This window comes from Heterodontus francisci, chromosome 3 (assembly GCF_036365525.1).
Source record: "Heterodontus francisci isolate sHetFra1 chromosome 3, sHetFra1.hap1, whole genome shotgun sequence".
Lineage (NCBI taxonomy): Eukaryota > Metazoa > Chordata > Chondrichthyes > Heterodontiformes > Heterodontidae > Heterodontus > Heterodontus francisci.
Genome location: NC_090373.1, coordinates 82882864 through 82910802, shown reverse-complemented (window position 1 = coordinate 82910802; position 27939 = coordinate 82882864). Strand labels below are relative to the sequence as shown.

Sequence of the window (27939 nt, the reverse complement as noted above, 5' to 3'; positions counted from 1 at the left end):
AATTCGATTCACTCTGCATGATATCAAAAAACGACTGAAGGCACTGGATATTGCAAAGGCTTTGGGCCCTGACAATATTCCGGCAATAGTACTGAAGACCTGTGCTCCAGAACTTGCTGCGCCCCTAGCCAAGCTGTTCCAGTACAGCTACAATGCTGGCATCTACCCTGCAATGTGGAAAATTACACAGGTAGGTCCTCGACACAAAAAGCAGGACAAGTCCAACCCAGCCAATTACCGCTCCATCAGCCTGCACTCAATCATCAGTAAAGTGATGGAAGGTGTCATCAACAGTGCCATCAAGCGGCATTTGCTTTGCAATAACATACTCGCTGATGCTCAGTTTGGGTTCTGCCAGGGCCACTCAGCTCCTGACCTCATTACAATCTTGGTTCAAACAGGGACAAAGGAGCTGAACTCAAGAGGTGAGGTGAGAGTGACTGCCCTTCACATCAAGGCAGCATTTGACCGAGTATGGCATCAAGGAGCCCGAGCAAAACTGAAGTCAATGGGAATCGGGGGAAAACTCTCCGCTGATTGGAGTGATGCTCGAGGGTTGTTTTTGTGATTGGAAGCCTGTGACTAGTGATGTACCGCAGGGCTCAGTGCTGGGACCCTTACTGTTTGTAGGGTACATTAATGATTTAGACGTGAATATAGGAGGTATGATCAGTAAGTTCACATGTGACATGAAAATTGGTGTTGTAAATAGTGAGGAAGAAAGCCTTAGATTACAGGACGATGTAGATGGGCTGGTAAGATGGGCAGAGCAGCGGCAAATGGAATTTAATCCTGAGACGTGTGAGTTGATGCATTTTAGGAGGCCGAACAAGGCAAGGGAATATACAGTGGATGGTAGGACCCTAGCAAGTACAGAGGGTCAGCGGGACCTTGGTCTACTTGTCCATAGATCACTGAAGGCAGCAGCACAGGTAGATAAGGTGGTTAGGAAGGCATATGGGATACTTGCCTTTATTAGCCGAGGCATAGAATATAAGAGCAGGGAGGTTATGATGGAGCTGTATAAAATGCTAGTTAGACCACAGCTGGAGTACTGTGTACAGTTCTGGGCACCACATTAAAGGAAGAATGTGTTTGCACTGGAGAGGGTGCAGAGGAGATTCACCAGGATGGTGCCTGGGCTGGAGCATTTCAGCTATGAAGAGGGACTGGATAGGCTAGGGTTGTTTTCCTTAGAGCAGAGAAGGCTGAGGGGGGGGACCTGATTGAGGTATACAAAATTATGAGGGGCATAGATAGGGTAGATAGGAAGAAACTTTTTCCCTTAGCGGAGGTGTCAATAACCAGGGGGCATAGATTTAAGGTAAGGGGCAGGAAGTTTAGAGAGGATTTGAGGAAAAAAAATTTCGCCCAGAACGTGGTTGTAATCTGGAACTCACTGCCTGAAGGGGTGGTAGATGCAGGAACCTGCACAACATTTAAGAAATATTTAGATGAGCACTTGAAACGCCATAGCATGTAAGGCTATGGGCCAAGTGCTGGAAAATGGGATTAGAATAGATAGGTGCTTGATGGCCGGCATGGACATAATGGGCCGAAGGGCTTGTTTCTGTGCTGTATAACTCTATGACTCTGTTGCTGTAACACCTGCTGATATTCTGACATGCTTCACTAATTGCTGGTCTACCTACATGGTTCGACGTGTACCTCTCTCTTGACCTAGCCCCAATCATCCATTGCTGCCCTGCTGCTTTCTCTCTCTCACGACCAACTGGGGTGCCTGTTGGCCGCCTTACTTGTAACTGATCCTAGTACTCTCCTCTTGTATCTTTGACTCTGTCCATATTCTCTGAGGGTGGGCTGGCCTCAAGTTCTGGGAAACTTGACTCAGATATTCGAGAACATGGATAATGTGAGTGTAGATGGTTGAGGTTCGATTGTAAGATTTAAAATACATACATGGTCACCAGTTGGTTCAGTTTGCATTTTTTTCACTTTCTGTTAGATATAAATAAACTGGTCAGATGATATTGATAAAATTACAAATGTCGATGCTGCACAAAGGATTTGGACCTCCTTTTGAAAAAAACCTGCAACAAAAAATCTGCAGGATGGGATCTCGATGATTGCAGGGTTGGAGGCAGACTTAATTACCAGAAGTGCCACTATGAGTCCTTCTCTGGCAATTTCCTGCCCCGTGCCCTCAGAAACTTTTGCTATGTCCCAACTTTTGAAGGGAGTGGAAGATCCTTCCATGCCTAACCCCAGCAGTGTTCCCCTTAACCAACCTGCACTCGACCTTGTATTAAAGCACTCTTAAGGGATCCAGTCACTTGTGGTCTGACTGCCAGAGAGCTCTGGGTCCACGAGAGGGCGCAGGAACAGGAGCTCCACGCCGTCATTTTCCTCATGTTTGTTCTGCCCCTTACAAGGGAGTCAGGAAATTCCCTGAAATGGCAGAGACTTGGTATTGCCAGGTCTCCGCCTTTTTTCCTTTGCAGCCACCAGTCTGCTGCAGGAGTTAAGACAGGAAATTGGCAGAACTCCTGACGAATTGTGAGGCTTTACTATTGATGTATCTTAATAAGTTCAGCATTTACAGAAAAACAGTACTTTCAGCTTTTGTAAATGGAGTCAAAATCATTTACCATAAAAATTACTTGATTAGTTTTACGAAGTTTCTGTTTTCTCGACGTTGCATGTTTTCACAATGATCTTGGATATTCATCATTGTTCTGAGTTCATTCACTGAACTTTTACATTGCAACAATTAAAGAAACTGAATCAATCTAACCCCATCTATATTCAGAACTCGAGTAAATTACTTTGTTTTTTCATGTCTATCTCTGTTTTTGCTAGTTCAAAATTAAAAACATTGAAACTACTGATTGAAACCAGGATTGAAATTGTATCTTTGAGAACCTATTGTGAGCAGTTCCGTGTATATATTTCTAAACTTTTATTCACTGACGTGGTGAATGTATAATAAAGGACACCGAAGAGCTTGCTATTAATGGAACACTGTCTTTGATTTGTGTATTTTAACATTCTAGCCAATTACAGCATCATCCTGTTTAACAGAAACTCATTGTTTGAAGGCACCATGACTGTGTTTGCTTGCTCTCTCGTGGCAGTCATATGGTACTGCATCTGTGAAGCATGGCTTCAGATAACATTGCATCTGATTTTTGCAGCAATCCGGGCTCTCGGCAATAATGCTATGTTGCATTTTATTTGTTCTCATCCTCGAAGTTTAGGATTCTAGATCTGAGCTTGGTGGAACAGATCTGCTTGATTGATTTCACCAAGGGAGTGTGGTGGGGGGGGTGGTGGAGGGGAGGGGAGTTGGTGGAGGGGAGGTTGGGAAACATGATGGGCATTGCCAGCTTACCGGGTTCCTGTCCTCCCACTTAACAGTTTTAACTGCTGTTACCTGAAATTGGCTTTCATGTCAGAGTAGAGGAAGGAAAGAATTTCGCAAAAATGTTTATACGTTAACATTCATCTGTAAACATATTTAAAAGGTGTGTTTTAAAACTTTTTTGATTCTAATAGACAACAGCAATTAAAACTAAGGAGAATTGGAAAATTTCAAAAAATACTGGGCACGTTTGGGTCCGCAGTAACCATGCAGTGGAGCAATACTGTAGCAATGAGTTATCATGGACATGATGGGCAGAATCCTTCAGCGCTGTTAGCTTCTGTAGTTCTGTCATTCCATTTGTGCTCATCGGCAAATATTGCATTCGATCAATGGCTACATAGTTGGAATGGTGTGGGAAAACATAGTTTTAAGTCTCCCAGTATTCTTGCTTGATCTTCTGAAGGCACTCAGTCATACAGTGGCACAGCTCCATGGGAACTGTCCCACCATTGTCATTTATGGGCTTAGCGAGTAAAATCTTTGAATTATTTAATCAAAATAACAGACGAAGGAATTCACACCAACTCGTATGCCACCAGTCTTTGCACAAGATAATTTAGAGACCTGAATGTCAGCAAGTACAGCAGCTATTAGAGGTGAATCTGATCATCATCGTACATGATGTCAATGTTTGTGCACTTCACAGCAAGCATTGCTGAATGCAAATGCAGCACCGATACCACCATCCTGACCACCAAACTAGGGGTCTCTGGGCTTGTCTGGCAGAGGACTGTGTCAGATGATGCATTTGCCCACTGAGCTATTTATTTTTGAGTGTGTTTAAATGTTTAATGTCTGTTCATTAGTTTTCACACAAAATGAAATGAGTGAAATATACATAAAGTAATAAACTCTTGTCCCCAAGTGCATTAGTTTTTATTTTTCTTTCCCATTCTCTGTTGTACTGGAGGCATTGCCTCCTTGTTGGAGCATGATTCCATGATTTTTAAAAATTCATTCACGGCATGTGGGCGTCGCTGGCCAGGCCACCATTTATTGTCCATCCCTAATTGCCCGTGAGAAGGTGGTGGTGAGCTGCCTTCTTGAACCGCTGCAGTCAATATGAGGTAGGTACGCCCACAGTGTTGTTAGGAAGGGAGATCCAGGATTTTGACCTAGCGACGGTGAAGGAACAGCGGTATAGTTCCAAGTCAGGTTGGTGTGTGACTTGGAGGGGAACTTGCAGGTGGTGGTGTTCCCATGCATTTTCTGCCCTTATCCTTCTGGTTGGTAGAGGTTGTGGGTTTGGAAGGTGCTGTCTAAGGAGCCTTGGTGCGTTGTTGCAGTGCATCTTGTAGATGGTACGCACTGCTGCCACTGTGCATTGGTGGTGGAGGGAGTAAATGTTTGTAAAAGGGGTGCCAATCAAGCGGGCTGCTTTGTCCTGGATGGTGTCGAGTTTCTTGAATGTTGGAGCTGCACCCATCCAGATTGTCTTTGCACAAATAGCCATTATTCATTTGTGAGTCTCGACTGAGTGTGTTGGCAGGCTATTTGACCACAGATGCATCACACCTGAACATGTCAGTGCTAACCTGGAGGTACTGAGGCTGATTGTAATGCTTCTGCAGTCACCCTAGCCAAGGTCAGTTAATTCAGTACAAATCAGAGCTCCAATCTGGAACATTTCTGGTCTGAGTGCTTTAGTTCATTGAGTAGTGAACCTGTACTTTAAAATTGTGAGAGAAGAAGGAAAAGACTTGCATTTATATAGTACTTTTCATGACCATCAGATGCCTCAAAGTGCTGTATAGCCAATGAAGATACAGACACTCCATGAATGTGGTGATGGATTAAAATGCTAGCTTTCCTTTTTCCTTTGTGTTTCTTCCCAAAAAGTCTTTGCTTCTTCAAGATCATTCCTGCAGCATGCAATGGCTCTCTGGCTGCAAGGTTGGGCAGATGACCATTTCCAGGCCTCTGCAATTTTTGCTCTTGAAGAATTTGTCAGAGTGTTGTTGAAGTGCTGACTAAAATTTTTCAAAATATTTTTACGTTTTTAATAAAGTTTAAATATCCTTGAAGCATATTGTCCTTGATGTTTAATCAAAGACCATAGATCTCAGCATATTAGTTGACCTGGCATATAAGACGACTCAATTTTTCCAGCCCCGAAAATCATGCTTTTTCACATACTCGGCATATAAGTTGACCCCCCCCCCCCTTTTCAGCCATGACACGTAATACTCGTATTAATAGTCAGCCTCAATTTTTGCACCCCACAAATGCATGTTTTAATTACCTTATAATTGGATGCAAGGGATCAAGCAGGCGATACGGGCTGTTTTGCGAAGATGCACAGGAGTTTAAGACATGTTCGCGCAGAGCAGACCCTGCGTGGCAAATGATGAAGTGAAGTGGGTCCTCCAGCAAAACAAATGAACTATGAAGCTGGTTTCAAGCTAAAAGTCGTAATATTTGCAAACTCATGATATAACTCTGCTGTAGCAAGGGAATTCGGTGTTTGCGAAAAACTGGTGTGAGAATAGAAGAAGGAATCCACCCTGAAAAGATACCCAAGACCAAATGCGCCATGAGAACAGAGACCAGTTACTGGCCTGATCTTGAGAAGCATATATTGAAATGGGTCCTCGAAACTCATCAGAATGATTACGTGGTCACCAGAAATGCAATGCGTATATATGCATTTATGTGGGCCAAATCAAACCCCGAGTCCAGCAAAGATTGAAGAGCATCAGCTAGTTGGTGTAGCCGCTTTATGGAGCAAAAATGTCTTGTGTTGTGGCAGGAGACCAAGATTGCTTCGAGACTACCAAAAGACCTTGATGCCAAAGTTACTAGTTTCCAGCAATTCTTCATCAGACAGCAGCAAAAACATGAGTATCCATTATGCCACAGTGGCAACATGAATGAAATGCCCAGCAGCCGAACTGTGGAGTGTAAAGGTTCAAAAACAGTTCTCGTAAAAACTGCAGGACATGAGAAAACAAGATTCATGGTGGTACCAGCCTACATGGTCTACAGAATGAAATTAAAGCCTATGGTAATTTTCAAATGTAAAACCATGCCGAACATCAAGTTCCCTGCAGGATATTTTGTGCAGGTTCGTGACAATGGTTGGATGGATGAGGATGGAGTGAAGTTTTGGATTGATAACGTGTGGAATAGGCATCCCGTTGGCCGACATAAAGAATGGAGCCTATTAGTGTGGGACAGGTTCGGGTCCCATATAACCAATGAGATCAAGAGGTACCCGTGAAGAACTAACACCCACATTGCAGTTCTACCAGGGGGTCTAACATCCGTAGTTTAACCTTTGGATGTGTGCTTCAACAAGCCATTCAAGAATCATGTTCGTGCCGAATGGATTGGTTGATGGTTGACGGAGGAAAAAACCTTCACAATGAGTGGAAATATGTGCGCTGCTCTGCTTGATGATTTGTGTGGATTCGTCATCAAATCGTGGGATGCTATTAGTGCACAAACTGTCATCAGATCATTCAAAAATGCAGAATATCCAATTCAATGGATGGAGAGGAAGATGATTTGTTGTAGAGGGATAGTTATGAAAGTGAAAGCACCTTATCTGATCTAGAATGGGATCCTGACAATGACATCATAGCCCAAGTGACTCAGAATGAATTCGATGAACTCTTCGTGTCAGATACCGAAGACAATGGGCTGTATTTTACATTTATTTTGGCAATGGATGTGAACAATGGTGGTCCACCTGTGCGGACCGCACATTGTGGAGCCACCGCGATGTTAAACATTTAAATGTGTAGGCGCTGGCGGCATTTTTTAAAGGGCTTCGAGCCCTACATTGCAATTTAACATTTAAAGGGACATTGTTTTTAGAAAATTAAATAACCTGATTCTGTGCCTATCCCACTAAAGCCTGGCTTGGGTATAAAATTAAAACACGACCCGGGCCCGAGTCCTATAATTTTTTTAAATGCCCGACCCGAACCCGAACCCGACACATAGTTGGGTTTGGTCGGGTAGCCAGGCTTTACTGCAGAGTGCGGAGTCCTGACTGCACGTTTCCCGCCTTGACATCCTGAATGTTCATTTGAAGATTACTTCCCGGAGCAAAGCAGCACTGTCCGCGTCCAGCCCGACCTGATCCGATCCCGAATACTGGACCTGAAGAGAGACCCGAACCGACTCTATGACCCAAACCCGACGCACGTCATCGGGTCTGGTCGGGTTTGGGTCGGGTAGCCTCGCTTTATCTCCCAACACCCCAATAAGCATTGAATTAAGTACCTACCCTCTTTATCCCCTACCCCCCGCCCCCCCAAAAACACTTACCTGGTGCACCTGACATTCCCCCCCCCACCACCCCCCAAAGTTCATAAAATTTAAACTTTACTCCTTCCCACTGTCCCCTGGACCAATTAAATTACACTGATGCTGCTCCCCCCCCCCCCCCCCCCCACCGTACACAGAAACTTACCAGCTTTCCTTTCCCCACCAATGTTCCGCCGTGAGATCGGAAGGTGTGGAATGCCAGCCACTGGCACCAATATGGCACCGGAATGGATGGCGGGAGCAGGTACATAATTCATTCATATATTTAAATAAATTTACCTATGCAAATTTGGCTCCTGTTGCTGAGCGTCGGGGAGGGGGGGCCCCCATGAGGCCTTGCTGCCGCTGGCAATATCTGGCCGGGCCTTCCCAGTGTCGAGGCCCGTGGTAGGCCTCTGCATTTTCTGGCCCCTCCCCTGCCGCACCCCCGACGTCGGGGAAGGAGCTGTAAAATCCACCCAATGAATTTGACGGGTTTTAAAATGCTTTGATGTTGGTTAAAGGTATCTTTGTTGAATTAATTTATTCAGCAAACTGCGCCATATTACTGTCTTTTTTTTCAACGTCGCAATATGGTGACCACACACACACACTGTCGGATCACATTTTATACTCAGCATATAAGTTGACCCCTGTTTTTGGAACGATACTTGGAGGCTTCAGTGGTCGAATTATACACCGTGATCTACGGTATATTGTGGTACTTGGGACAATAAATACCTGAAGTTACTCTAAATTGGTGTTTGAAACATTCTCTCTGAAAGGCATTTCTTATCTTAGTGGCTGGATTGGGTGTGGTATTGGTGGTGCAAGTTGTCTCCTGTGATAATTTAGAAAAAGCATGTCATCAATCAACCCATTGGAAGGGGTGGATACAATCCAAGAAATGTAAGGGAGAGGAACTTAAAACAGTTGTTTCAATAGTGACATAGTAATGGATAAACTAATGGAATTGAAGCCAGACAAATCACCAGCCCTAGATGATTTCCACCTAAGGATTATAAAAGAAATGAGAGCTAATTAAAATTTTCTAGAGTTCACTAGATTTGGGGAGATGACTTCTTCTTTGGCCTCCTTGTCTCAAGAGACAATGGTAAGCGCCTGGAGTGACTATAAAGTCCAATTCTAGAGTGACAGACGCTTCCACAGGTGCTGCAGATAAAGTTGGTTGTCGGGGCTGTTACACAGTTGGCTCTCCTCTTGCGCTTCTGTCTTTTTTCCTGCCAACTGCTAAGTCTCTTCGACTCACCACACTTTAGTCCCGCCTTTATGGCTGCCCGCCAGCTCTGGCAGTCACTGGCAACTGACTCCCACGACTTGTGATCAATGTCACAGGACTTCATGTCGCATTTGCAGACGTCTTTAAAGCGGAGACATGGACGGCCGGTGGGTCTGATACCAGTGACGAGCTCGCTGTACAATGCGTCCTTGGGGATCCTGCCATCTTCCATGCGGCTCACATGGCCAAGACATCTCAAGCGCCACTGGCTCAGTAGGGTGTATATGCTGGGGATGTTGGCCATCTCGAGGACTTCTGTGTTGGAGATACGGTCCTGCCACCTGATGCCAAGGATTCTCCGGAGGCAGGGAAGATGGAATGAATTGAGACATCGCTCTTGGCTGACATACGTTGTCCAGGCCTCACTGCCGTAGAGCAAGGTACTGAGGACACAGGCTTGATACGCTCGGACTTTTGTATTCCGTGTCAGTGTGCCATTTTCCCACACTCTCTTGGCCAGTCTGGACGTAGCAGTGGAAGCCTTTCCCATGCGCTTGTTGATTTCTGCATCGAGAGACAGGTTACTGGTGATAGTTGAGCCTAGGTAGGTGAACTCTTGAACCACTTCCAGTGCGTGGTCGCCGATATTGATGGATGGAGCATTTCTGACGTATGTCCCATGATGTTCGTTTTCTTGAGGCTGATGGTTAGGCCAAATTTGTTGCAGGCAGCCGCAATCCTGTGTGTCTCTGCAGACACTCTTCAGTGTGGGATGTTAATGTAGCATCGTCAGCAAAGAGGAGTTCCCTGATGAGGACTTTTCGTACTTTGGTCTTCACTCTAAGACGGGCAAGGTTGAACAACCAGATGACTGGAAGGTGACCAACATTATATAAGTGTTCAAAAAAACAGGAAGGGACAAACCAAGTATTTGTACCTCAATTTATACGTTAATAGTGGAAATATTGCTAGAATCTGTTATCAGGAACTGAGTAAATGAACACTTGGAAATGTATTAGCTGAACAGAGAGAGCCAGTAGGGCTTTGTGAATACAATCTTTGACAGGAGTCAGCTGAAGTGGTAGATAGACAAGTTGATGTAAAATTCATGGATTTTCAGAAGACATTTCGTAAAGTTTAAACAAGAACAGGCAGCCTAAAACTGAGGAACACATAATAGGAGGTAATCTTGTGGCATAGATAAGAAATTAGTAAGGGGTAGCTGGGATTGAGATAAATAATTGAGATAAAAGGGTAACTCGAATTGTCGGGCAGTGACATGGCGAATCCCCAGTGTTCATTTTCGGAACCTCAGCTTTTTAACCTCTCACTGCCCTGACAACCAGCAGCCAAGAAGTTGGGTGCCTGGCCTATTCCCAAACTACTAACAGTTTGCCTGTAGCTGGCTGCTCGGAAGGGTTGACAATATGACATTTGCACCACTGGTTTTCCCTTACCTTGCTTGTTGATCCTGCAGCCTAAGATTGGCACCTGCCCACTTGATGAAGTTCTGATAGGGAATTGAGCTTTGTGGGCCTCAATCTGTTGCTTCATGATATTAGCATCAGTGTTTCCATTATTACTGTCTCCGATTCCAACTTATTCCATGTGGATTCCAACTGAAATTCCACCCATTGTGTTTAGGGTCCACCCACGATTAGAAGTTCTGATGAAACGTTAACTCTGTTTTTCTCTCCACAGATGCTGAGTATTTCCAGCATTTTCTGTTTGCATTTCCATTATTATAGTCTGTTAACTTGCAGTTACTCCAGCTTTTCTACCAAGCTTTTCTTAAGTTTTTAATTTTGTGTATTACAGATACTTTCTCACAGATATCAGATTCCAATGGAATAATGATGTATATAAAGTTTGACCAGTTCCTAAGAGAGGTGTTGAAGTTGCCTACAGCTGTGTTTGAGGGTCCATCCTTTGGCTACATGGAACATGCGGTACGAACTTGCTTCCCACAACAGGTGAGAGGTTTGGAGTAATTCAGCACTCAATTCTGTAAGAGCTCACCGACATCAGCATTTATCCTTGCCTCCAATGTAACTATTTTGTCTCTTTATAGTGGAGAATGTTCATATTGGAATTCAGTTCTCAGAGGGTTTGGAACTATCTGGATTGGGAATTATAATCTCCAGATCTTTTGAAAGCTATAATGTGTATAGTTGTAGAAGAAAATGACGCTTGAATGACCTGGCGCTGCAGTGGAAACCATACTCTTTCACCTTTGGGACCATATCCAAATCCTCTCTGCTGACTGTGAAAGCACACGTAAAATTAAATTGTGTAATCTCAATCCTGTTGGCCAGTGGTCTTCAGTTCAGAACAAAGTTAGCTACAATTTGACTCAAAGACCATACGAGTGGGAAATACGATCACACCAGTACTGAAAGAAATTATATTCATAGACTGGAGTATGGCATGTTGGTTACAGTTGAGATAGATTTATTCTGCATCTAACCTGGGGTCGAGCTGATTTGAAAATGCTTACTACAAACACTGGGTTTCCAGTGTGTCAAGTAATATATTGAGAACAATGGACTGCGTGCAGCACTCCCAATTCACGTGCATGAAATTTCTGTGGCAGTTTTCCTAATCTTTCAGGCTTTCTGACCAAAGTTACAGCAGCAGATTGGCACGACCTTGTCAAAATTCCACCCCCCACCCCCCCAAGATTTTATCACATGAAATGTAGCTTTTAGCTCATAGTTTGAACACTTCCAACAAAGGTAAATATATTTCTCTGTACAATATTCATGGGGCCTATTTTCATCTGTTCACTAAAGTTAACAAAAAATTTCAGTGCGAAGACAAAGCAGGTTTCTACATTTATAGTCATGACAGATTTTACGAACAGCAAACAGTGTAAGAGTATTTCTCTTTTACCATAGCTGAATATGAACAGAAATGTGTTTCTGCAGCAGCTGGGACAGATGTTGAATGTTTGTACTTGGTTTCAGTTATTTCAAAATAAAAGTTGTTTTGAACTTATTAACACTTTTTTTTCTGTGTTTGTTAAATGTCTTACAATTTTCATTACATTTGAAAAGTCCACAATATACTGTGCAATAAATTAAAACTAAAACCTTTCAATAACTCAATGCCTGAAGCAAGAGTTCACTTTGCAAATCCTGCAAAGTCTCAAGTTATCAATGACTGCCCTTAAAATATTGACAGGTAACTCAAATCTGTAGAAATGACCTACAAAATATACTTGTTTTTATAGTTTACTTCATTGCCATATGAGCTTATGACTTTAGTCAAGTGCTATTCATTTATGAACAGAAATAAGCTGGATATTTGCTGTTAGTCTATGAAGCTTAATATTTTGCAGGCAGTTAGTGAGCACAGTAAAGAAATATATGCACACGCACGTGTGCTTGCACTCTCTCTTTCATGCACACGCACACACTATTGTTACGACCAGGTGAGAAAGGTGTCTAAGGGTCTCTTTCAGCCTTCACCTGGTCTGACTGTAATGAGTTAATTTTTTAAACACACTGTGTTTTGAGCTCCCCCTTGGTGAATCCTTATTCACCACTTTCCAATTATAAGGCAAAGAAATGAACACAAACAGGCTTTCTTAGGTTTAGAGAAGAAAAGTGAAATTTATTAAAACTTAAACTTAAAATCTAATTTGGTTAATGCCTACGGATACACACCGTGCCCCACACTGGCATGCATATGCGATACGCGCATGCAAGTAGAGACAGAAAAGTGCAGAAGAAAAATAAATTAGAGGGAGTTTTTTGTTGCTGTGCTTCGAGCTCACTGTAGTCCTTGCTTGTAGGTAGATCTTGCTTTTTGTTGGGGCCCAGTATTCTTAAACCTTGTTCACTGTAGGAGACCTTTCCCTCTTGGGGTTCATATGTCTTCAGTGAATTCCGAAGCTGGTGAGAACGAGATGAGAGCAGACAGGAGAGAGGTCTTTTCCAGTCCAGGAGCAAACAGCTTTGAGTCCAAATTCTCTTTGGCCAATTTAAAACTCCCCTAGTTGGCCAGCAGGTGGTCACATGACGGGCTGGTTTGACCAGGTCTCTTCTGTGTATTAGGAGCATCTTAGCAGTCAACCTGGAATGCTAGCTTCTTCACCTTCAACGTCTGGTAATCAAAAGTCCATTGTGGATTAAATTGGAGCAGGGAATGGCCCCTTTGTCCTTTCCAACTACTGTCTGTTATTATGCAGATGTCTTTCCAGTCAAGTGTCTGGTGTTTTTATTTTAAAAGCAAGTTCTTTCTTTACTCCAGTAACAGTTTAAAAATCAACGTTCGTGTGGTGAAATTAATGTGCCTCATTCTTGACACATGGGGGCCTACATGGCACTATTAACTTTTTCAGTGCTGTAGTAAATTAGGAGCCTGGTTTAAACCTCAGTAATTTCAAAGAGGCTTTTTGTGCTTTTTAAGTTGATGTGTGAGTGGTACTAGAAAATCTGCCATGGGAGAACCATTCATGTAGTCACAAGGGTGGCAAAAGAGTCTATCTTCTGACTTACTGTTCACAGTGACATGGGGAGATATGCTAATAATATATCCAATCTGTCTGCCCAGGGCAACAAATCACTTCTTGAAATGAAAGTGCATGCGTATTTCCTGTTGTATGTGCTCACATAGTGCTGAATGATTCTGGTACCTCCACTAGGCTAATAACATCCTGAAACAAGCATTGAATAAATGCACAGCCAGTGGGCAAGAAAAGCCCTAGTGTGAAGAAAAATACCTTCACTAACAGGCACCTTATCACATTTTTGGATGTCCCAAAGCTCTTTACAACAAATGTGTTAGCATTTTGAAATTTGCTATCCAGCCAAGTTGCACACGCTGATCCATAAGCAACAAATCAATGAATAATCCGATAATCTCCAGAGAGCCAGCATGGACTTGATGGGCTGAATGGCCTCCTCCTGTGCCACAATGACTCTATAATATATTTGGTGGTGGTAACATTTGAATGTTGGCCAGAACATTGGGAGAAGTACTTGCTCTCCTTTGAATAGTGTCATGGGATTTTTTACAGGTACCGGACAAGGCAGACTGGACCTGAATTTAGCATTCCATCTGAAAGACAGTACAGGCAGCAGTGCAGCTTTCCCCCAATACTGCACTGAATTGTTAGCATTTTTTTATGCAGTCCAGTCCATAGTGGGGCTTTAACCCACAACCTTAAGAACTGTAGACAGGCACCTGGCTTATTTGGGAATGCTTTGGTATTCAAGCTCGTATTAAAAGGAGGAATGAGAAAAAGGAACTTCTTTTGCAACATGTTCAATGTGTTGTTTATTTATAATCTCTCAATTTGGTAGCTTTACATTATTATATTTTGGGTGGCTCTTGGTAGATTTGGTCTAGAATGTACTTAATTTGTATTTCTCCCACACTACTTGAAGGAATAGCCACTAGTGTTTTAAAAGGAGTTTCTTGCAACTTGGGCATTTGAATGTCACTTGGCCAACCCTTTCCATTCCCCACCCCTCCCCCTCCCCAAAAGGCCTATGATGCCATGATATACTCCTGTTTTGTAGACCACCCTCTCCCCATATGAATGTATCAACTGATGTGATCAGTGAACATTACCAATTCCGTTTCCTCATGTTGAAGTGTTGTTGAATTTTGTGTTCTTCAAGATGATAAGGGGGTCAAATTTCAGCTGTTGGTAAGAGTGCAAAACAGGAAATCCAAGGAAAAGTGCTGGCTGGAATTCTGACACATATTCACAAGCCATTATGTTTTGAGCAGTCACCAGGGTTAGTTTTGGGATTTGTTTGTTCCTACTTTGGCCCTGAATGCATATTATTGTTCTGTCATTTTATAACATATGCAATAAAGGGAGAAATGTACATAATTTTTCAAAATTAAAAAAGAACACGACCTGTTGGTTGCGACTCATTTTGATATTTCTCGATGGGGCAAAGAACTGAATGAACAATCTGAGAAATTGCTTGAGTTGTTATAATGAAACTACTTTACAATCTGTAAAATTCTAGACTTGAATTTAGATGAATTAGTTCAGTCTAATTTCTGTCCAAGAAATGTTCACTCTTGTTGCATTTAACATATGTGGATGAAAAAAGAACATACAAATAATTATTTTGGCTTATGTTGTGTATATGACAGTGGTAGTTTTGGCATACAAAAGCTGTATTTAATTTTACTTTTGTACTCTCAAATATTTTTTTGCATAATTATGCTCTGCAACGTGCTGTATTGATTTGACTTTTTTTAATGTAGGAAGGATTGAGTGAAATGGAAAGCAAATACAAATGCGAAGTTCTTGTAATTCCACATGAGGGCAATGTTGTCTGCATCTACTTGGACTGCACATATTCAGAAATCCAGAATTATTCTTTTTTATATCTGCTTTATAAATCTTTTTATAATATCTCATCCTTTGCCTCTTGAAGGAGAACTTTATTAAGTCAGCATTAAGCTGTCTCGCTTGGCTCGTGCAATGGCAATTATACTTTCAGCCACTTAGGCCTCATGCTTTGGAATTTCCTCCCTAACCTCCTTTGCTTTTCCACCACCTTCTCCCCCTTTAAAACACTCCTTCCGAACTACTACTTTGACCAACCTTTTGGCCACCCCTCCTCATATCTCCTCCTTTGGCTCCAATCCACTAGTAGATTATGAAGTGCTTTCTGATGTTTTTCTGTTTAAAGATTCTGTACGCATTCAGGTTGTTGATGCCCTAATAAATGATGACTGCTTTTTCAGATTTTAGCGAAACTTGATTCTGCGGCTGGAAGGTAAACTCTTCCATGTTGAGATAGGCATTATCTTGATGTCCTCGAATCATGGGGCAGTGTGAAAATGTTGTGTATTAGAAGAACAGTATTTTCAGCATTTACTTCAAATAGTTGAAGAATTTATTTCAATTTGAAAATTTACAATTAGTTTGGGGACATTTTGGTGGGGAAGGTTAAAAATTAGTTCATTTTTTTTCAATAGTTTTTTCCTTCATGAACATTTACAGTTTAATAGTGCCAGGTACTTTGAACTAGGTGCTATTTTTTCAATTGCTTCTTTAAAATGGATTCTAATTCAACAACCTGTCAGAAATCGAGTCATGTGTTCTGATAAAGTGAAAGATGATAGATTCCATTTCCCCAGAACTATCATCACTTTGTAGTTTGAATATTGAACTCTCCATCATTGGTTATCACACATGTGAAATACATCTTGCTGTTGAAATAGCCCTAAGGAAGTGCACCTCATATTTAAGTCGCAGTAATCTGATTTGTCAGATGTTGAATTGTGGTTTTGCAGAATGGAGACATACAACTGTATCATTATAACATGCACTGAAATGGGTTTACCATTGCACATTGTTCTTCATCTGCATTCAGCTGCATAAATCAATATCAGAGTCAAATTGATAAAAATATTCAAAAGAAATTTGTAATAATTGGGTGAACATGAATCAATAAGGTTTTGATTACATATTAAAACAGTAAACTTTTTCCATATACATTCTGTCATGCAGGGCCCCACCTGCCAAGAATGAGACATTAATTTTGCCACATGAACATTCAAACTTAAAATTGTTGCGGGGCAGATCAGAGCGCCTATCACAAGGTATTGCCAGGCCCTCACCCGAAAGACGTTTTTTGCGTACTAGCAGACAGTGTTGGAGCAAAGGAACCAGTCCCTGCTTCCCCAATACACAAAAGACCTGGTCAGACCAGTTTAGTCACATGACTAACTGGCTGTTGGAGTTTTTCTTGAATTTGAACTTGCCACAGAGTTTTAAAACTCAAAGCTGTATGCTCCTGGACTGAAAAAACCTCTCTCCTGACTGCTCCCATCGCTTGCTCACGGAACTGAAGACCCATTGAAGACACATGAACCCCAAGAGAGACAAGTCTCCTACAGTGAACAAGGTTCAAGAAGAATACTGGGACCCAACGAAAAGCAAGAGTACCTACAAAAGGACGACATTGAGCTAAAAGCACAGTAACAAGAAATTCTTCTGATATTGCTTCAAACCTCTGTACTTTATTTTTTCTTCTCTTTTCTGTCTCTGTTTGCATGTGTATATCGCGTATGCATGCTAGCGTGGGGTCCGGCATGTATTCATAGGCATTAACCAAATTAGAGTTTAAGTTTTAATAAATTTCACTTTTCTTCTTTAAACCTAAGAAGGCCTGTTTGTGCTCATTTCTTTGCCTTGTAATTGGAAAGCGAACAAGAATTCACCAAGGGGGAGCTAAAAACACAGTGTGTTTTAAAAAAAACATAAACCCTGCTACAGTAAGACCAGGTGAAGGCTAAAAGGTACCCCTAGACACTTTTCTCACCTGGTCGTAACAGAAATTTGTGTGATAGTGTCTGGAATTTTATCTTCAGACAAACGAGAGAAATTGGAAGTGGGAAGCTAAATTGTTTCGAATCAAAGAAGAGCAAGAATAATACTGGTTTTCTTGTGGTCGTGTGCAATTGAATACTAACGTGTCTGCAACTGAAGCTAGTTGCTCTCCAAGCCAGGATGAAGTAACTTGGGATAAGTTAAAAGCACTGTCTATGGAGGAGCTGAGAAAAATGGCTGAGCAGTGTGGGATCACTGTATGTGGCAAGGCTAGGAAGTCTGAACGCTGAAGGCTCGTGGCCAACCATTTTTCCCTTGAATCTGAAGAGGCAGAAGCAGTGTTAGAAGCAGACCCAGACAGGGTACTGCTAGCAAAGATACAATTGGAACAAAGGAAACTTGAATTAGAAACAGAGAACGAGAAAGGGAGAAACAGGAAAAGGAAAGAGAAGGAACAGGAAGAAATAGAGAGGGAGGAAAGAGAGAAAGAAGGACAGGAGAAGGAGCAAGAGAGAAATAGAGAAAGAATATTCCAGAAAGAATCCGAAGAAAGCGAGCTGAAGCGGTTTGAGTTAACTAGGGGGCGACAAAGTAACCCCAGTGAAAACATGGCCAATATGGAGGAGCATAATTGAGGGCTGGTATAAAATTGTTAAAATTCGCCCAAGTAATTCCAAAGTACAATGAGCAAGATGTGGAAGCGTTTTTTGTGTCTTTTGAGAAACTGGCAAGGCAGCTAAAATGGCCAGCTGAGACCTGGTCTCTTTTACTACAAAGAAAGCTAACTGGAAAAGCTCATGAGGTTTATTCCTTATTGCCAGATGAGAGTTCATCAAATTATATACTGACCAAAAATGTTATTCTCCGGGCGTATGAATTAGTACCCAAAGCCTATCGCCAAAAGTTTAGAACCCTCAAAAAGGAAGCTAATCAAACTTCCCGGGGTTTGAAAGAAGTAAGCAGCTGGCTTTTGACCAGTGGCTGAGGGCTCTAAAAATACAGCTCAGTTATGAGACTCTCGGAGAAGTAATTCTGTTAGTGGAATTCAAAAACGCTCTCCCATTCTCAATAAAATCCTATGTAGAGGAGCAGCGGGTTCAGGGAGCCCAGCAAGTAGCCATTCTGGCCGATTGGTTTGCTTCAATTTATAAGGCGGTTTCCCAGGGGAGAACCTTTCCTAATAATCCCCACAAATCCAAAAAGGACAAAGGGTGGGAAAGTGATATCTGCCCAGGCAGTCCTGGGAGAGAAGGGAAAGCAGGAGACACAGGGGGCCCTCCTCCAGCCAAAAGGGAAGGTGCTGTGAGCAAGAGTGAGACTTGGAGATCTATGTGTTTCCATTGTAATAAGGCAGGGCATTTAAAAGCTGACTGCTGGAAACTAAAGGGAAAACCTGTAGGGTTAATCAGGGCACACCCACTCAGTGAAGACGGGACCCTGGTGGAAAGCCCAGCTGAACAAGTTGTGGCTTTAACTGCAGTGAGAGTGCAACCCAGGAAGCTTAATGCGGCCAGTGCAGAAAAATTTAATAGGATTCATGAAGGTTATCAGGGTTTTGTGTCTGAAGGGAAAGTATGGTGCTTCCTCGTTAGTATAGTGGTGAGTATCCCAGCCTGTCACGCGGGAGACCGGGGTTCAATTCCCCGACGGGGAGGCGTGAGTGTTTCTGAGACCACCCGAGGGCAGAAAGGGTCAACCTTTGGGCGGCACAAGGGTGCAGTGGTTAGCACTGCAGCCTCACAGCTCCAGGGACCCGGGTTCGATTCTGGGTACTGCCTGTGCGGAGTTTCAAAGTTCTCCCTGTGCCTGTGTGGGTTTTTGCCGGGTGCTCCGGTTTCCTCCCACAGCCAAAGACTTACAGGTGATAGGTAAATTGGCCATGTAAATTGCCCCTAGTGTAGGTAGGTGGTAGGGAATATGGGAGTACTGTAGGGTTAGTATAAATGGGTGGTTGTTGGTCGGTACAGACTCGGTGGGCCGAAGGGCCTGTTTCAGTGCTGTATCTCTAAATAAATAAAATTAAATTAAAATAAAACCCCATACCCCTCAAGTGGGGCAAGCAAGCCCATAGTGATTCTCAGGGACACAGGGGTCACCAGATCCCTTTTAGTGTGAAGAGGCCTGACCTTTCCCTAGAGAGTGCAGTGAACGCCAAAATGGTGGTGAATGGTATTGGAGGGCAGTGTATGCCTGTACCTGTACATCGGGTGCACCTGGAGTGCAACCTAGTTTCAGAACCGGTGACTGTAGGGATTGTCCCTAATTTGTCTGTGGACGGGGTTGACCTGCTCCTAGGTAATGATCTGGCAGGGGTGAAGGTGGTAGCACCCCCCCCCCCCCCCCCTCAGTAGTGAAAAAAAGACCGCAGGAGGTCAGAGAGACAGGGCAGTGGCAGGAGACAGACCCCTGCAGTTTCCCTGAATGTGTAGTGGATCAGGCCATGATCAAACCAGTTGCCCCAGAGGAGACTGCATTGGCACCGCAGGCAAATGACCAGAAGGTCTGCCTGTCTGAGACTTTCTTTGGAAAGTTAAGAGACCCAGGGAATGAATTAAATGAATTTTCCCTAGCTGAGGCTCAGCGAGCCGACCCAATATTGCGAGAGTTAGCACAGGCTGCCCAGTCTGTAAGTGAAGCAGAGGGAGTCCCTGATTGCTACTATTTAAAGAATGAGGTACTGATGGTGAAATAGAGTCCTCCTCACAGACCTGAGGGCAAGGAATGGGCAGTAGTTCACCAGTGAGTGGTGCCACAGAGGTACAGGAGAGAAATATTAAGAAGGGCCCACGAGACTAGAGTGGCTGTACATGCCAGTATATGAAAGACCAAAGCCCGGATAAGTCAGCCAGATCATTACCTAGGCGCAGGTCAACCCCGTCCACAGACAAATTAGGGACAATCCTTACGGTCACCGGTCCCGAAACAAGGATACACCAAGGGGGAGCCAAAAACACGGGCCGGAATTTTACGCCACCCCAACGATCTATGGCGATGGGGAGGGGGGAAATCGGCCCGCCCGCTCCAGGCCAATCAAGGCCCTTAAGTGCCCACTTAACGGCCACTAAGGGCCTTTGTCTGCCTACACGTGGATTTTACGCATGGCAAGCGGGCGTCCTGGAGCCGGGGAAAAGCGCCTGACAAAAGCAGGTGGCTTCCGATCATCTGGGGTGGGGGTAGTCTCTGCTACCCCAACCACTCCTAAGAAGCAACATGCCCCCCTTCTCCTCCAACCCCCCCCCCACTAAAAGACTACCCTTGTCTCGCTGGGGCCCGACCGATTACCCCCGTCAAGGCAATCACAACTTACCTGCCTTCCCGGCTCCCAGGGATCTTCTGTGCATGCTGGGCTGCAGTCTCAGCCAGTGGCCACCGTTTCTGGTGGCGCTGCAAGGACTAAGAGCTGCCGGCCTGCTGACTGGCCAGCAGCTCAATGAGAGGGGGCTTCCTCCCTCAAGCGGGTGGAAGTCCCGCCTCAGAACAATTAAAGCCTGGGGACACGTATAATATGGAACGGATCCCCAGGCGAGGTGGAAGCGGGTTCGCCACCGACATTTACTTAGGAGGCCTGCTCCCGTCCTCCCACCGTAAAATTCCATCCACGGTGTGTTTAAAAGAAAAACATAAACCCTGTTACAATAAGAGTAGGTGAAGGCTAAAAGGGACTCCCAGACACCTTTCTCACTTGGTCCTAACAATTCCATTATTTTAAATTTGGATCCAGAATATGGGACTGTTTATTTCACATTCTGTATGTGATATTAAAATGTATTAATTATTATAAGTTGCACTTCTGGTTTAGACTCTACATGTCTAAGTGAAGATTCTTCAATCTGGTTGAGGAAGCACGCTGTGTTTGCCTTGCTTTCACAGACCACAGATCCCCTCCAGAGGGCACTGCCCTGAAATGGCTCTCTAATTGTCCGAAGTTGCTGTGTAAAAGCCCATGAATAGTCTATGGGCAGCTGTCAATGTAATAAATGACAAGTGCCATTCGTTTGCCGCTGACCACAAAATCGGGCCATGGTGTAAGCCTTGACTCAGCGGGAGCAGTCTTGCCTCTGAGGCAGAAGGTTGTGGGGTCAACCCCCAATTCTGATTTGAACGTACAATTTTAGTGCTGAGGCATTGTCTGAGCTGCCATTTTTCAGATATTAAACCAGGACCTCGGTCTGCACTGTCATCTGGATGTAAAAAATAAAATCCATAGCAGCATTTAAAAAAAATACTGGGAGTTCTTCTGGTGTTCTGGCCAAAATTTGTCCCTCAACCAACACCTTAAAAAAAAAACCCAGATTATCTGGCCACGTACTTCTTTGCTGTTTGTGGGAGCTTGCTGTGGACTAATTGCCACATTTCCTTCCGTTGCAACTGCGATTACACTTCAAAAGCACTTTATTGGTTTGGGACTTCCTGAGATTGTGAAAGGCACTAGATAAATGCAAGCCTGTCTCTGGGGTGGTAGAAATTTTTCCACTGCCATTGCTGGCAATGCATCTTCTATTGTTGGCCTGGAGGAAAGCCTAGCTTACTGTACATGTCAATTTACAGTTTCATATTTTCATTTGAGATGCATGATTGGCTCCAAACTAAATGAATCGTGTCAAAATGCTCTGTCATTTTGTGAATATTCATGTGTAGAAATAGATGGCTGTGATGCATAATAGTTTGATTTCTTATTTATCGACACTTTGAGACATTTCATCTCTGAAAACGTAAGTTGCTTACTGTCCAGCTCTGGTTTTCCAGCATTTCCTATTGTATGCCTTGGAATAATCTAGTGGTGTGTAAGTATACAAGCAGTGATTTTTTTTTTATTTAAAAGAAATAAATAGCTGATCAATCTCTTCAGCAAAAGGCTAATCAGAGAACAAAGTTGCTGCTACTTCCAAGGCCCTTCTGACTAGGACCTCAGCTCTGTTCTGTCCTTTAGCTGACATGCACACTGAATTTAGCCTGACCTCTAGGTTGCTGGACAGACAGGAGACCAGAGATGAAGATTCCTGGCAAGGTTCCTTGCTTTTCCAATGTCATGGGCTATGGTTGGAGCAGATGGTGATTTTATGCATCCGTGCCATGTCAGGATAAGTGGGCTGGGTCATAATTTATCGAGGTGCTGCCCAATTTTGTTCAGGTACCATTGCAATCCTGGCTGATTAGTGCCAAAGGAAGTTTGCGGCCAAACTGTGTATTGAAGCTCCTAGCAAAATAGACTGATTCGAGCACCGCAGGCTAACAGGCCCTGATATAATAGTTATCGGGGCTTCATTTATTCTAAATAACGGTTAAATTCAAAAGGACCTATTAATCAGTCACAGGGTTAAAAAAAAACTATCACACCAAATGGTTGCATTTGAAAAGTGTGGCTTGCCTTTACCTTCAAACAAAATAGCTTAGAAACAGAATTGAAGTAATGTTGGAAAGTTGCCACTTGACTGCAGTGGAAGAATGGGGTGGAGCAATTGTTTTGCTGGGAGGGAAATGTGAGAAAGGACATAACCCATGCAACAAATAGCTTCAAATAGGGATATACATTTCCAGTCTTGTACATAAATGTACCGGTACATAGTACTAAATAAATCGGATGTTATCTTTTACAGTAAATTACTCTTTTTATGTACTGCATGCCAAATTAAATGAACTAACATTCATATTCTTAATTCACAGAAAAAAATTACCTTAAATATGTTTTTGGATACAATGATGGCTGACCCTCCTCCACAGTGCCTGGTCTGGTTACCACTTATGCACAGACTTGCCAATGTGGAAAATGGTAAGTGTTTGAAAGATTATATGTTAAATAGCAAAATTAACATATTTAGAAACTATTTGCAATGAAAATTAGTCTCTGTCTTATCTCAATTTAACCAGTGGTGACCAATGTTTGAACATGACTATGTAAGGTACTGCATTGTATTGTCAAAACACAAATAAACAAAAATACATATGCACATTAAAAGGATCTTAATTACTTTAACACACCGAAAAACATTCAAAGGCAACATCACAGCACGCAAGGGTGATTTTTGTTTGTCTTTTTGTTCTGTTTTCTTAGTGCATTTCTTCAGGTCTTGAATCTCAGCCCTGAACAGCTTTGCAAATGACTGGAAGGTATTGCTGGGGAAAATACAAGTTGCTCAATCAAAAAAAATATCCTTGGTGTCCAACTGCAAAGCTTTATTGGGCATTAAAATCTAGTCATGTGGTTCAGATATTGTAGTGACCAGAATGGACTTGGCCACTTGACCCTTGACTGCCCTACTGCATTTAAATTAGTGAGGAATGCAGCCGAGGGAAATGGGCAGATTTTTTTGCCTCTCACCTGAAGTGCTGCTGAACCCAGGTATTGGCAAGAGGGCGGTGATATATTTGCCAGGGCAGTTGTGGGATGCCTGGCTAATGGCCATAATAGAGGGAGTGGGCCTTGTAGTGCCCGCTCCTCCCTCTTTCCTGCCCCAGACCTTACTCAAAATAGACCATGTCAGTATTCAAAACAAAAACAAGAAATGCTGGATTCACTCAGCAGGTCTGGCAGCATCTGTGGAAAGAGAAGCAGAGTTAACGTTTCGGGTCAGTGACCCTTCTTCGGAACTCCGAAGAAGGGTCACTGACCCGAAACGTTAACTCTGCTTCTCTTTCCACAGATGCTGCCAGACCTGCTGAGTGAATCCAGCATTTCTTGTTTTTGTTTCAGATTTCCAGCATCCGCAGTATTTTGCTTTTATTCATGTCAGTATTCAATTGCATTCGACCACAATCTGTAATCTCATGGCCTGGCATATCCCCCACTCTACCATTACCATCAAGCTGGGGGACCAACCCTGGTTCAATGAAGAGTGCAGGCGGGCATGCCAGGAGCCACACCAGGTATGCGATAGACAAGGCTAAGCAATCCCACTACCAACAGATAAGATCTAAGCTCTGCAGTCCTGCCACATTTAGTCGTGAATGGTGCTGGACATTAAGCAACTAACAGGAGGAGGAGGCTCCACAAATATCCCCATCCTCACTGATGGGGAGCCCAGCACATCAGTGCAGAAGACAATGCGGAAGCAGTTGCATCCATTTTCTGCCAGAAGTGCTGAGTGGATGATCCATCTCAGCCTCCTCCTGAGGTCCCCAGCATCACAGATGCCAGTCTTCAGGCAATCCGACAATCCGATTCACTCCGCGTGATATCAAGAAACGACTGACAGTACTGGATACTGCAAAGGTTATGGGCCCTGACAACATCCCGGCAATAGTACTGAAGACTTGTGCTCCAGAACTAGCCGCGCCCCTAGCCAAGCTGTTCCAGTACAGCTACAACACTGGCATCTACCCAGCAATGTGAAAAATTGCCCAGGTATGGTTTGTCCACAAAAAGTAGGACAAATCCAACTTGGCCAATTACCTTCCTATCAGTCTACTCTCGATCATCAGCAAAGTGATGGAAGGGATCGTTGACAGTGCTATCAAGTGGCATTTGCTCAGCAATAACATACTCACTGATGCTCAGTTTAGGTTCCTCCAGGGCCACTCAGCTCCTGACCTCATTACAGACTTGGTTCAAACATGGACAAAAGAGCTGAACTCAAGAGGTGAGGTGAGAGTGACTGCCCTTAACATCAAGGCAGCATTTGACTGAGTGTGGCATCAAGGAGCCCCAGCAAAACTGGAGTCAGTGGAAATCAGGGAAAACTCTCCGTTGGTTGAAGTTATACCTAGCACAAAGGAAGATGTTTGTGGTTGTTGGAGGTCAATCATCTCAGTCCCAGAACATCACTGCAGGAGTTCCTCAGGGTAGGATCCTAGGTCCAATCATCTTCAGCTGCTTTATCAATGAACTTCCCTCCATCATAATGTCAGAAGTGGGAATATTTACTGATGATTGCACAATGTTCACCATTTGCGACTCCTCAGATACTGAAGCAGCCCATGTCCAGATGCAGCAAGACCTGGACAACATCCAGGCTTGGGCTGATAAGTGGCAAGTAACATTTGTACCACACAAGTGCCAAGCAATGACCATCTCAAACAATAGAGAATCTAATCATCTGCCCTTAATGTTCAATGGCATTAACATTGCTGAACCCCCCACTGTCAACATCCTGGGGTGCTACCATTGACCAGAAACTGAACTGGACCTGCCACATAAATGCTGTGCCTATAAGAGCAGGTGAGAGGCTAGGAATTCTGCAGCGAGTAACTCACCACCTGTCTCACAATGCTTGCCCACCATCTACAAGGCACAAGTCAGGAGTGTGATGGAATGCTCTTCATTTGCCTGGGTGGGTGCAGCTCCAATGCTCAGAAAGCTCGATACCATCAAGGGCAAAGCAGCTCGCTTGATTGGCGCCCCATATGACCATACGAACAAATGAATTAGGAGCAGGAGTGGGCCCCTGGCCCCTTGAACCTCCTCTGCCATTCAATAAGTTCATGGCTGAACAGATTACTCTACATTCCCGCCCACTCCCAATAACCTTTCACCCCCTTGCTTATCAAGAATCTATCTACGTCTGCCTTAAAAATATGTAAAGACTCTGCTTCCACTGCTTTTTGAGGAAGAGAGTTCCAAAGACTCCCAATCCTTTGTGAGAAAAAATTCTTCTCATTTCTGTCTTAAATGGGTGACCCCTTATTTTTAAATAGTGACCCCTAGTTCTAGATTCTCCCACATCCACCCTGTCAAGATCCCTCAGAATCTTATGTTGCAATCAAGACGCCTCTTACTCTTCTATATTCCAGCGGATACAAGCCTAGCCTGCCCAACCTTTCCACATAAGACAACCCGCCTATTCCAGGTATTAGTCTAGTATGGGCGGCGCAGTGGTTAGCACCGCAGCCTCACAGCTCCAGTGACCGGGGTTCGATTCTGGGTACTCCCTGTGCGGAGTTTGCAAGTTCTCCCTGTGACCGCGTAGGTTTTTGCCGGGTGCTCCAGTTTCATCCCGCAGCCAAAGACTTGCAGGTTGATAGGTAAATTGGCCATTGTAACTTGCCCCTAGTGTAGGTAGGTTGTCGGAGAATTGAGGGAAGGTGGGGATGTGGTAGGAATATGGGATTAATGTAGGATTAGTATAAATGGGTAGTTGATGGTCGGCACAGACTCGGTGGGCCGAAGGGCCTGTTTCAGTGCTGTATCTCTAAATAAAATAAACTGTTTCCAATGCATTTACATCCTTCCTTAAATAAGGGGCCCTATACAGTACTCCAGATGTGGTCTCACCAATGCGCTGTATATCTGAAGCATAACCTCCCTACTTTTGTATTCAATTCCCCTCGCAATAAATAATAACTTTCTATTACCTTTCCTAATTATTTGCTGTAGCTGCACACTAACCTTTTGCGATTGATGCAGTAGGACACCTAGATACCTCTGCATCTCAGAACTCTGCAATCTCTCACCATTTAGATAATATGCTTTTTTTATTCTTCCTGCCAAAATGGACAATTTCACATTTTCCCACATTATACTCCATTTGCCAGATCTTTTCCCACTCACTTAACCTATCTATATCCCTTTGTAGCTTCCTTATGTCCTCTTCACAACTTAGTTTCCTACCTATCTTTGTGTCATCAGCAAATTTAGCAACCATACCCTTCAGTACCTTAATTCAAATCATTTATATAAATTGTAAAAGGTTGAGGCCCAGCACTGATCCCTGTGGCACATGATACGACTGAGATGGGAGGAGTGCACTGTTTTTCTAGTTCCACTTCTCCATGGGTCACAACATAGATTTAAATGTTTTTCCCAGTTACTGATACGGTCAATTATAGACCCTAATTTTAGCCCAGAGTAAAATTCACCAACCAGGTTTTTTTAGTAAACAGCAAAATTATCAGTTTATTATAAAACAAGTCTTAACCAGTAATGAAGCAAAGCATAAACACACAGATTGAAATATAAAAGTTCCCTTTTTACCTTGGGTCCCTCACACACACACACACACACATGCACGCACGCACATATACACTCGTTAACCAAATAAAAAGTTTTACACTTTACAGGTCTAGTACAAACAAAAACAGACAAAAAGAATACTTTGGCCAGATACTTGCCAATTCTTGAAGGAAAAAAAAGGTACGGAAAGATGTCAGATGTCCTTTGTTGTGGTTTGGTGTTACAAGTACCGGTCGACGGCTGTCGCTGGGATCTTCCTAGAACAGTCCTTGTCTGGTGATATTGAAGATTAGCTTGGGCAGGCTTCCCAGGACAAATGCAGCAACAGTTTCAGTCTGTTTCTTGCATTTTCTTCTCAGAGTTGGAAAAACTGGCAGGCTTTCAAAGGACTGGAACAGACTGAGTTGGGGTTGCTCACTTGGCAAGTTTTCTCCAACTGTGTTTTTAAACCGTTGTCCATATCCCCAACTGGCTGTCCAAAGCGAAACCAAAAACAATGTCACAAGAGTCAAGCCTCCTGACCACTACAAATCTAGACCTGTCACATCTTTGTAAACATCTTTTCCCAAGTCAAAGAAAACCCTGCTAGGTAATTATCTGAAGACAGGTGCCTTCCAGTAAGGGCTTGTTTTTAGCACTCCTTGATTCTTCCAGTAATTGGTTATTTACAGGCTCAGTCCAGAAGACCTTCTGATGACTTTAAAAAAAAAACACAAAGTTTCGGCATCTATGGAATCTTTTGTCAGTTTTAACATACAAATACTCATCATTCAACAAAAGAAAAATGGAAGCACTCGTGACACCCCACCCCTTGGAGGAATTAAACACTATTTTTAAATGCATTTCATTACAAAGTGTGGGAA

General features: G+C 43.4%; 1 protein-coding gene and 1 non-coding gene across 17 annotated transcripts in view; both read left to right on the top strand.

Moving 5' to 3' along the window:
• The window catches only part of LOC137357516 (dystrobrevin beta), a 580754-nt gene that overhangs the window by 216227 nt on the left and 336588 nt on the right, over positions 1–27939 (top strand). For all 16 annotated transcript variants that reach the window (XM_068023985.1, XM_068023970.1, XM_068023952.1 and 13 more), the window contains 2 exons: positions 10698–10852; positions 22855–22960. In XM_068023985.1, the coding sequence (XP_067880086.1) occupies positions 10698–10852; positions 22855–22960 (261 nt within the window). The remainder of the gene's footprint in view (positions 1–10697; positions 10853–22854; positions 22961–27939) is intronic.
• Positions 18773–18844, top strand: trnad-guc (transfer RNA aspartic acid (anticodon GUC)). Its single transcript has one exon. It is a non-coding gene; the product is annotated as a tRNA-Asp (tRNA).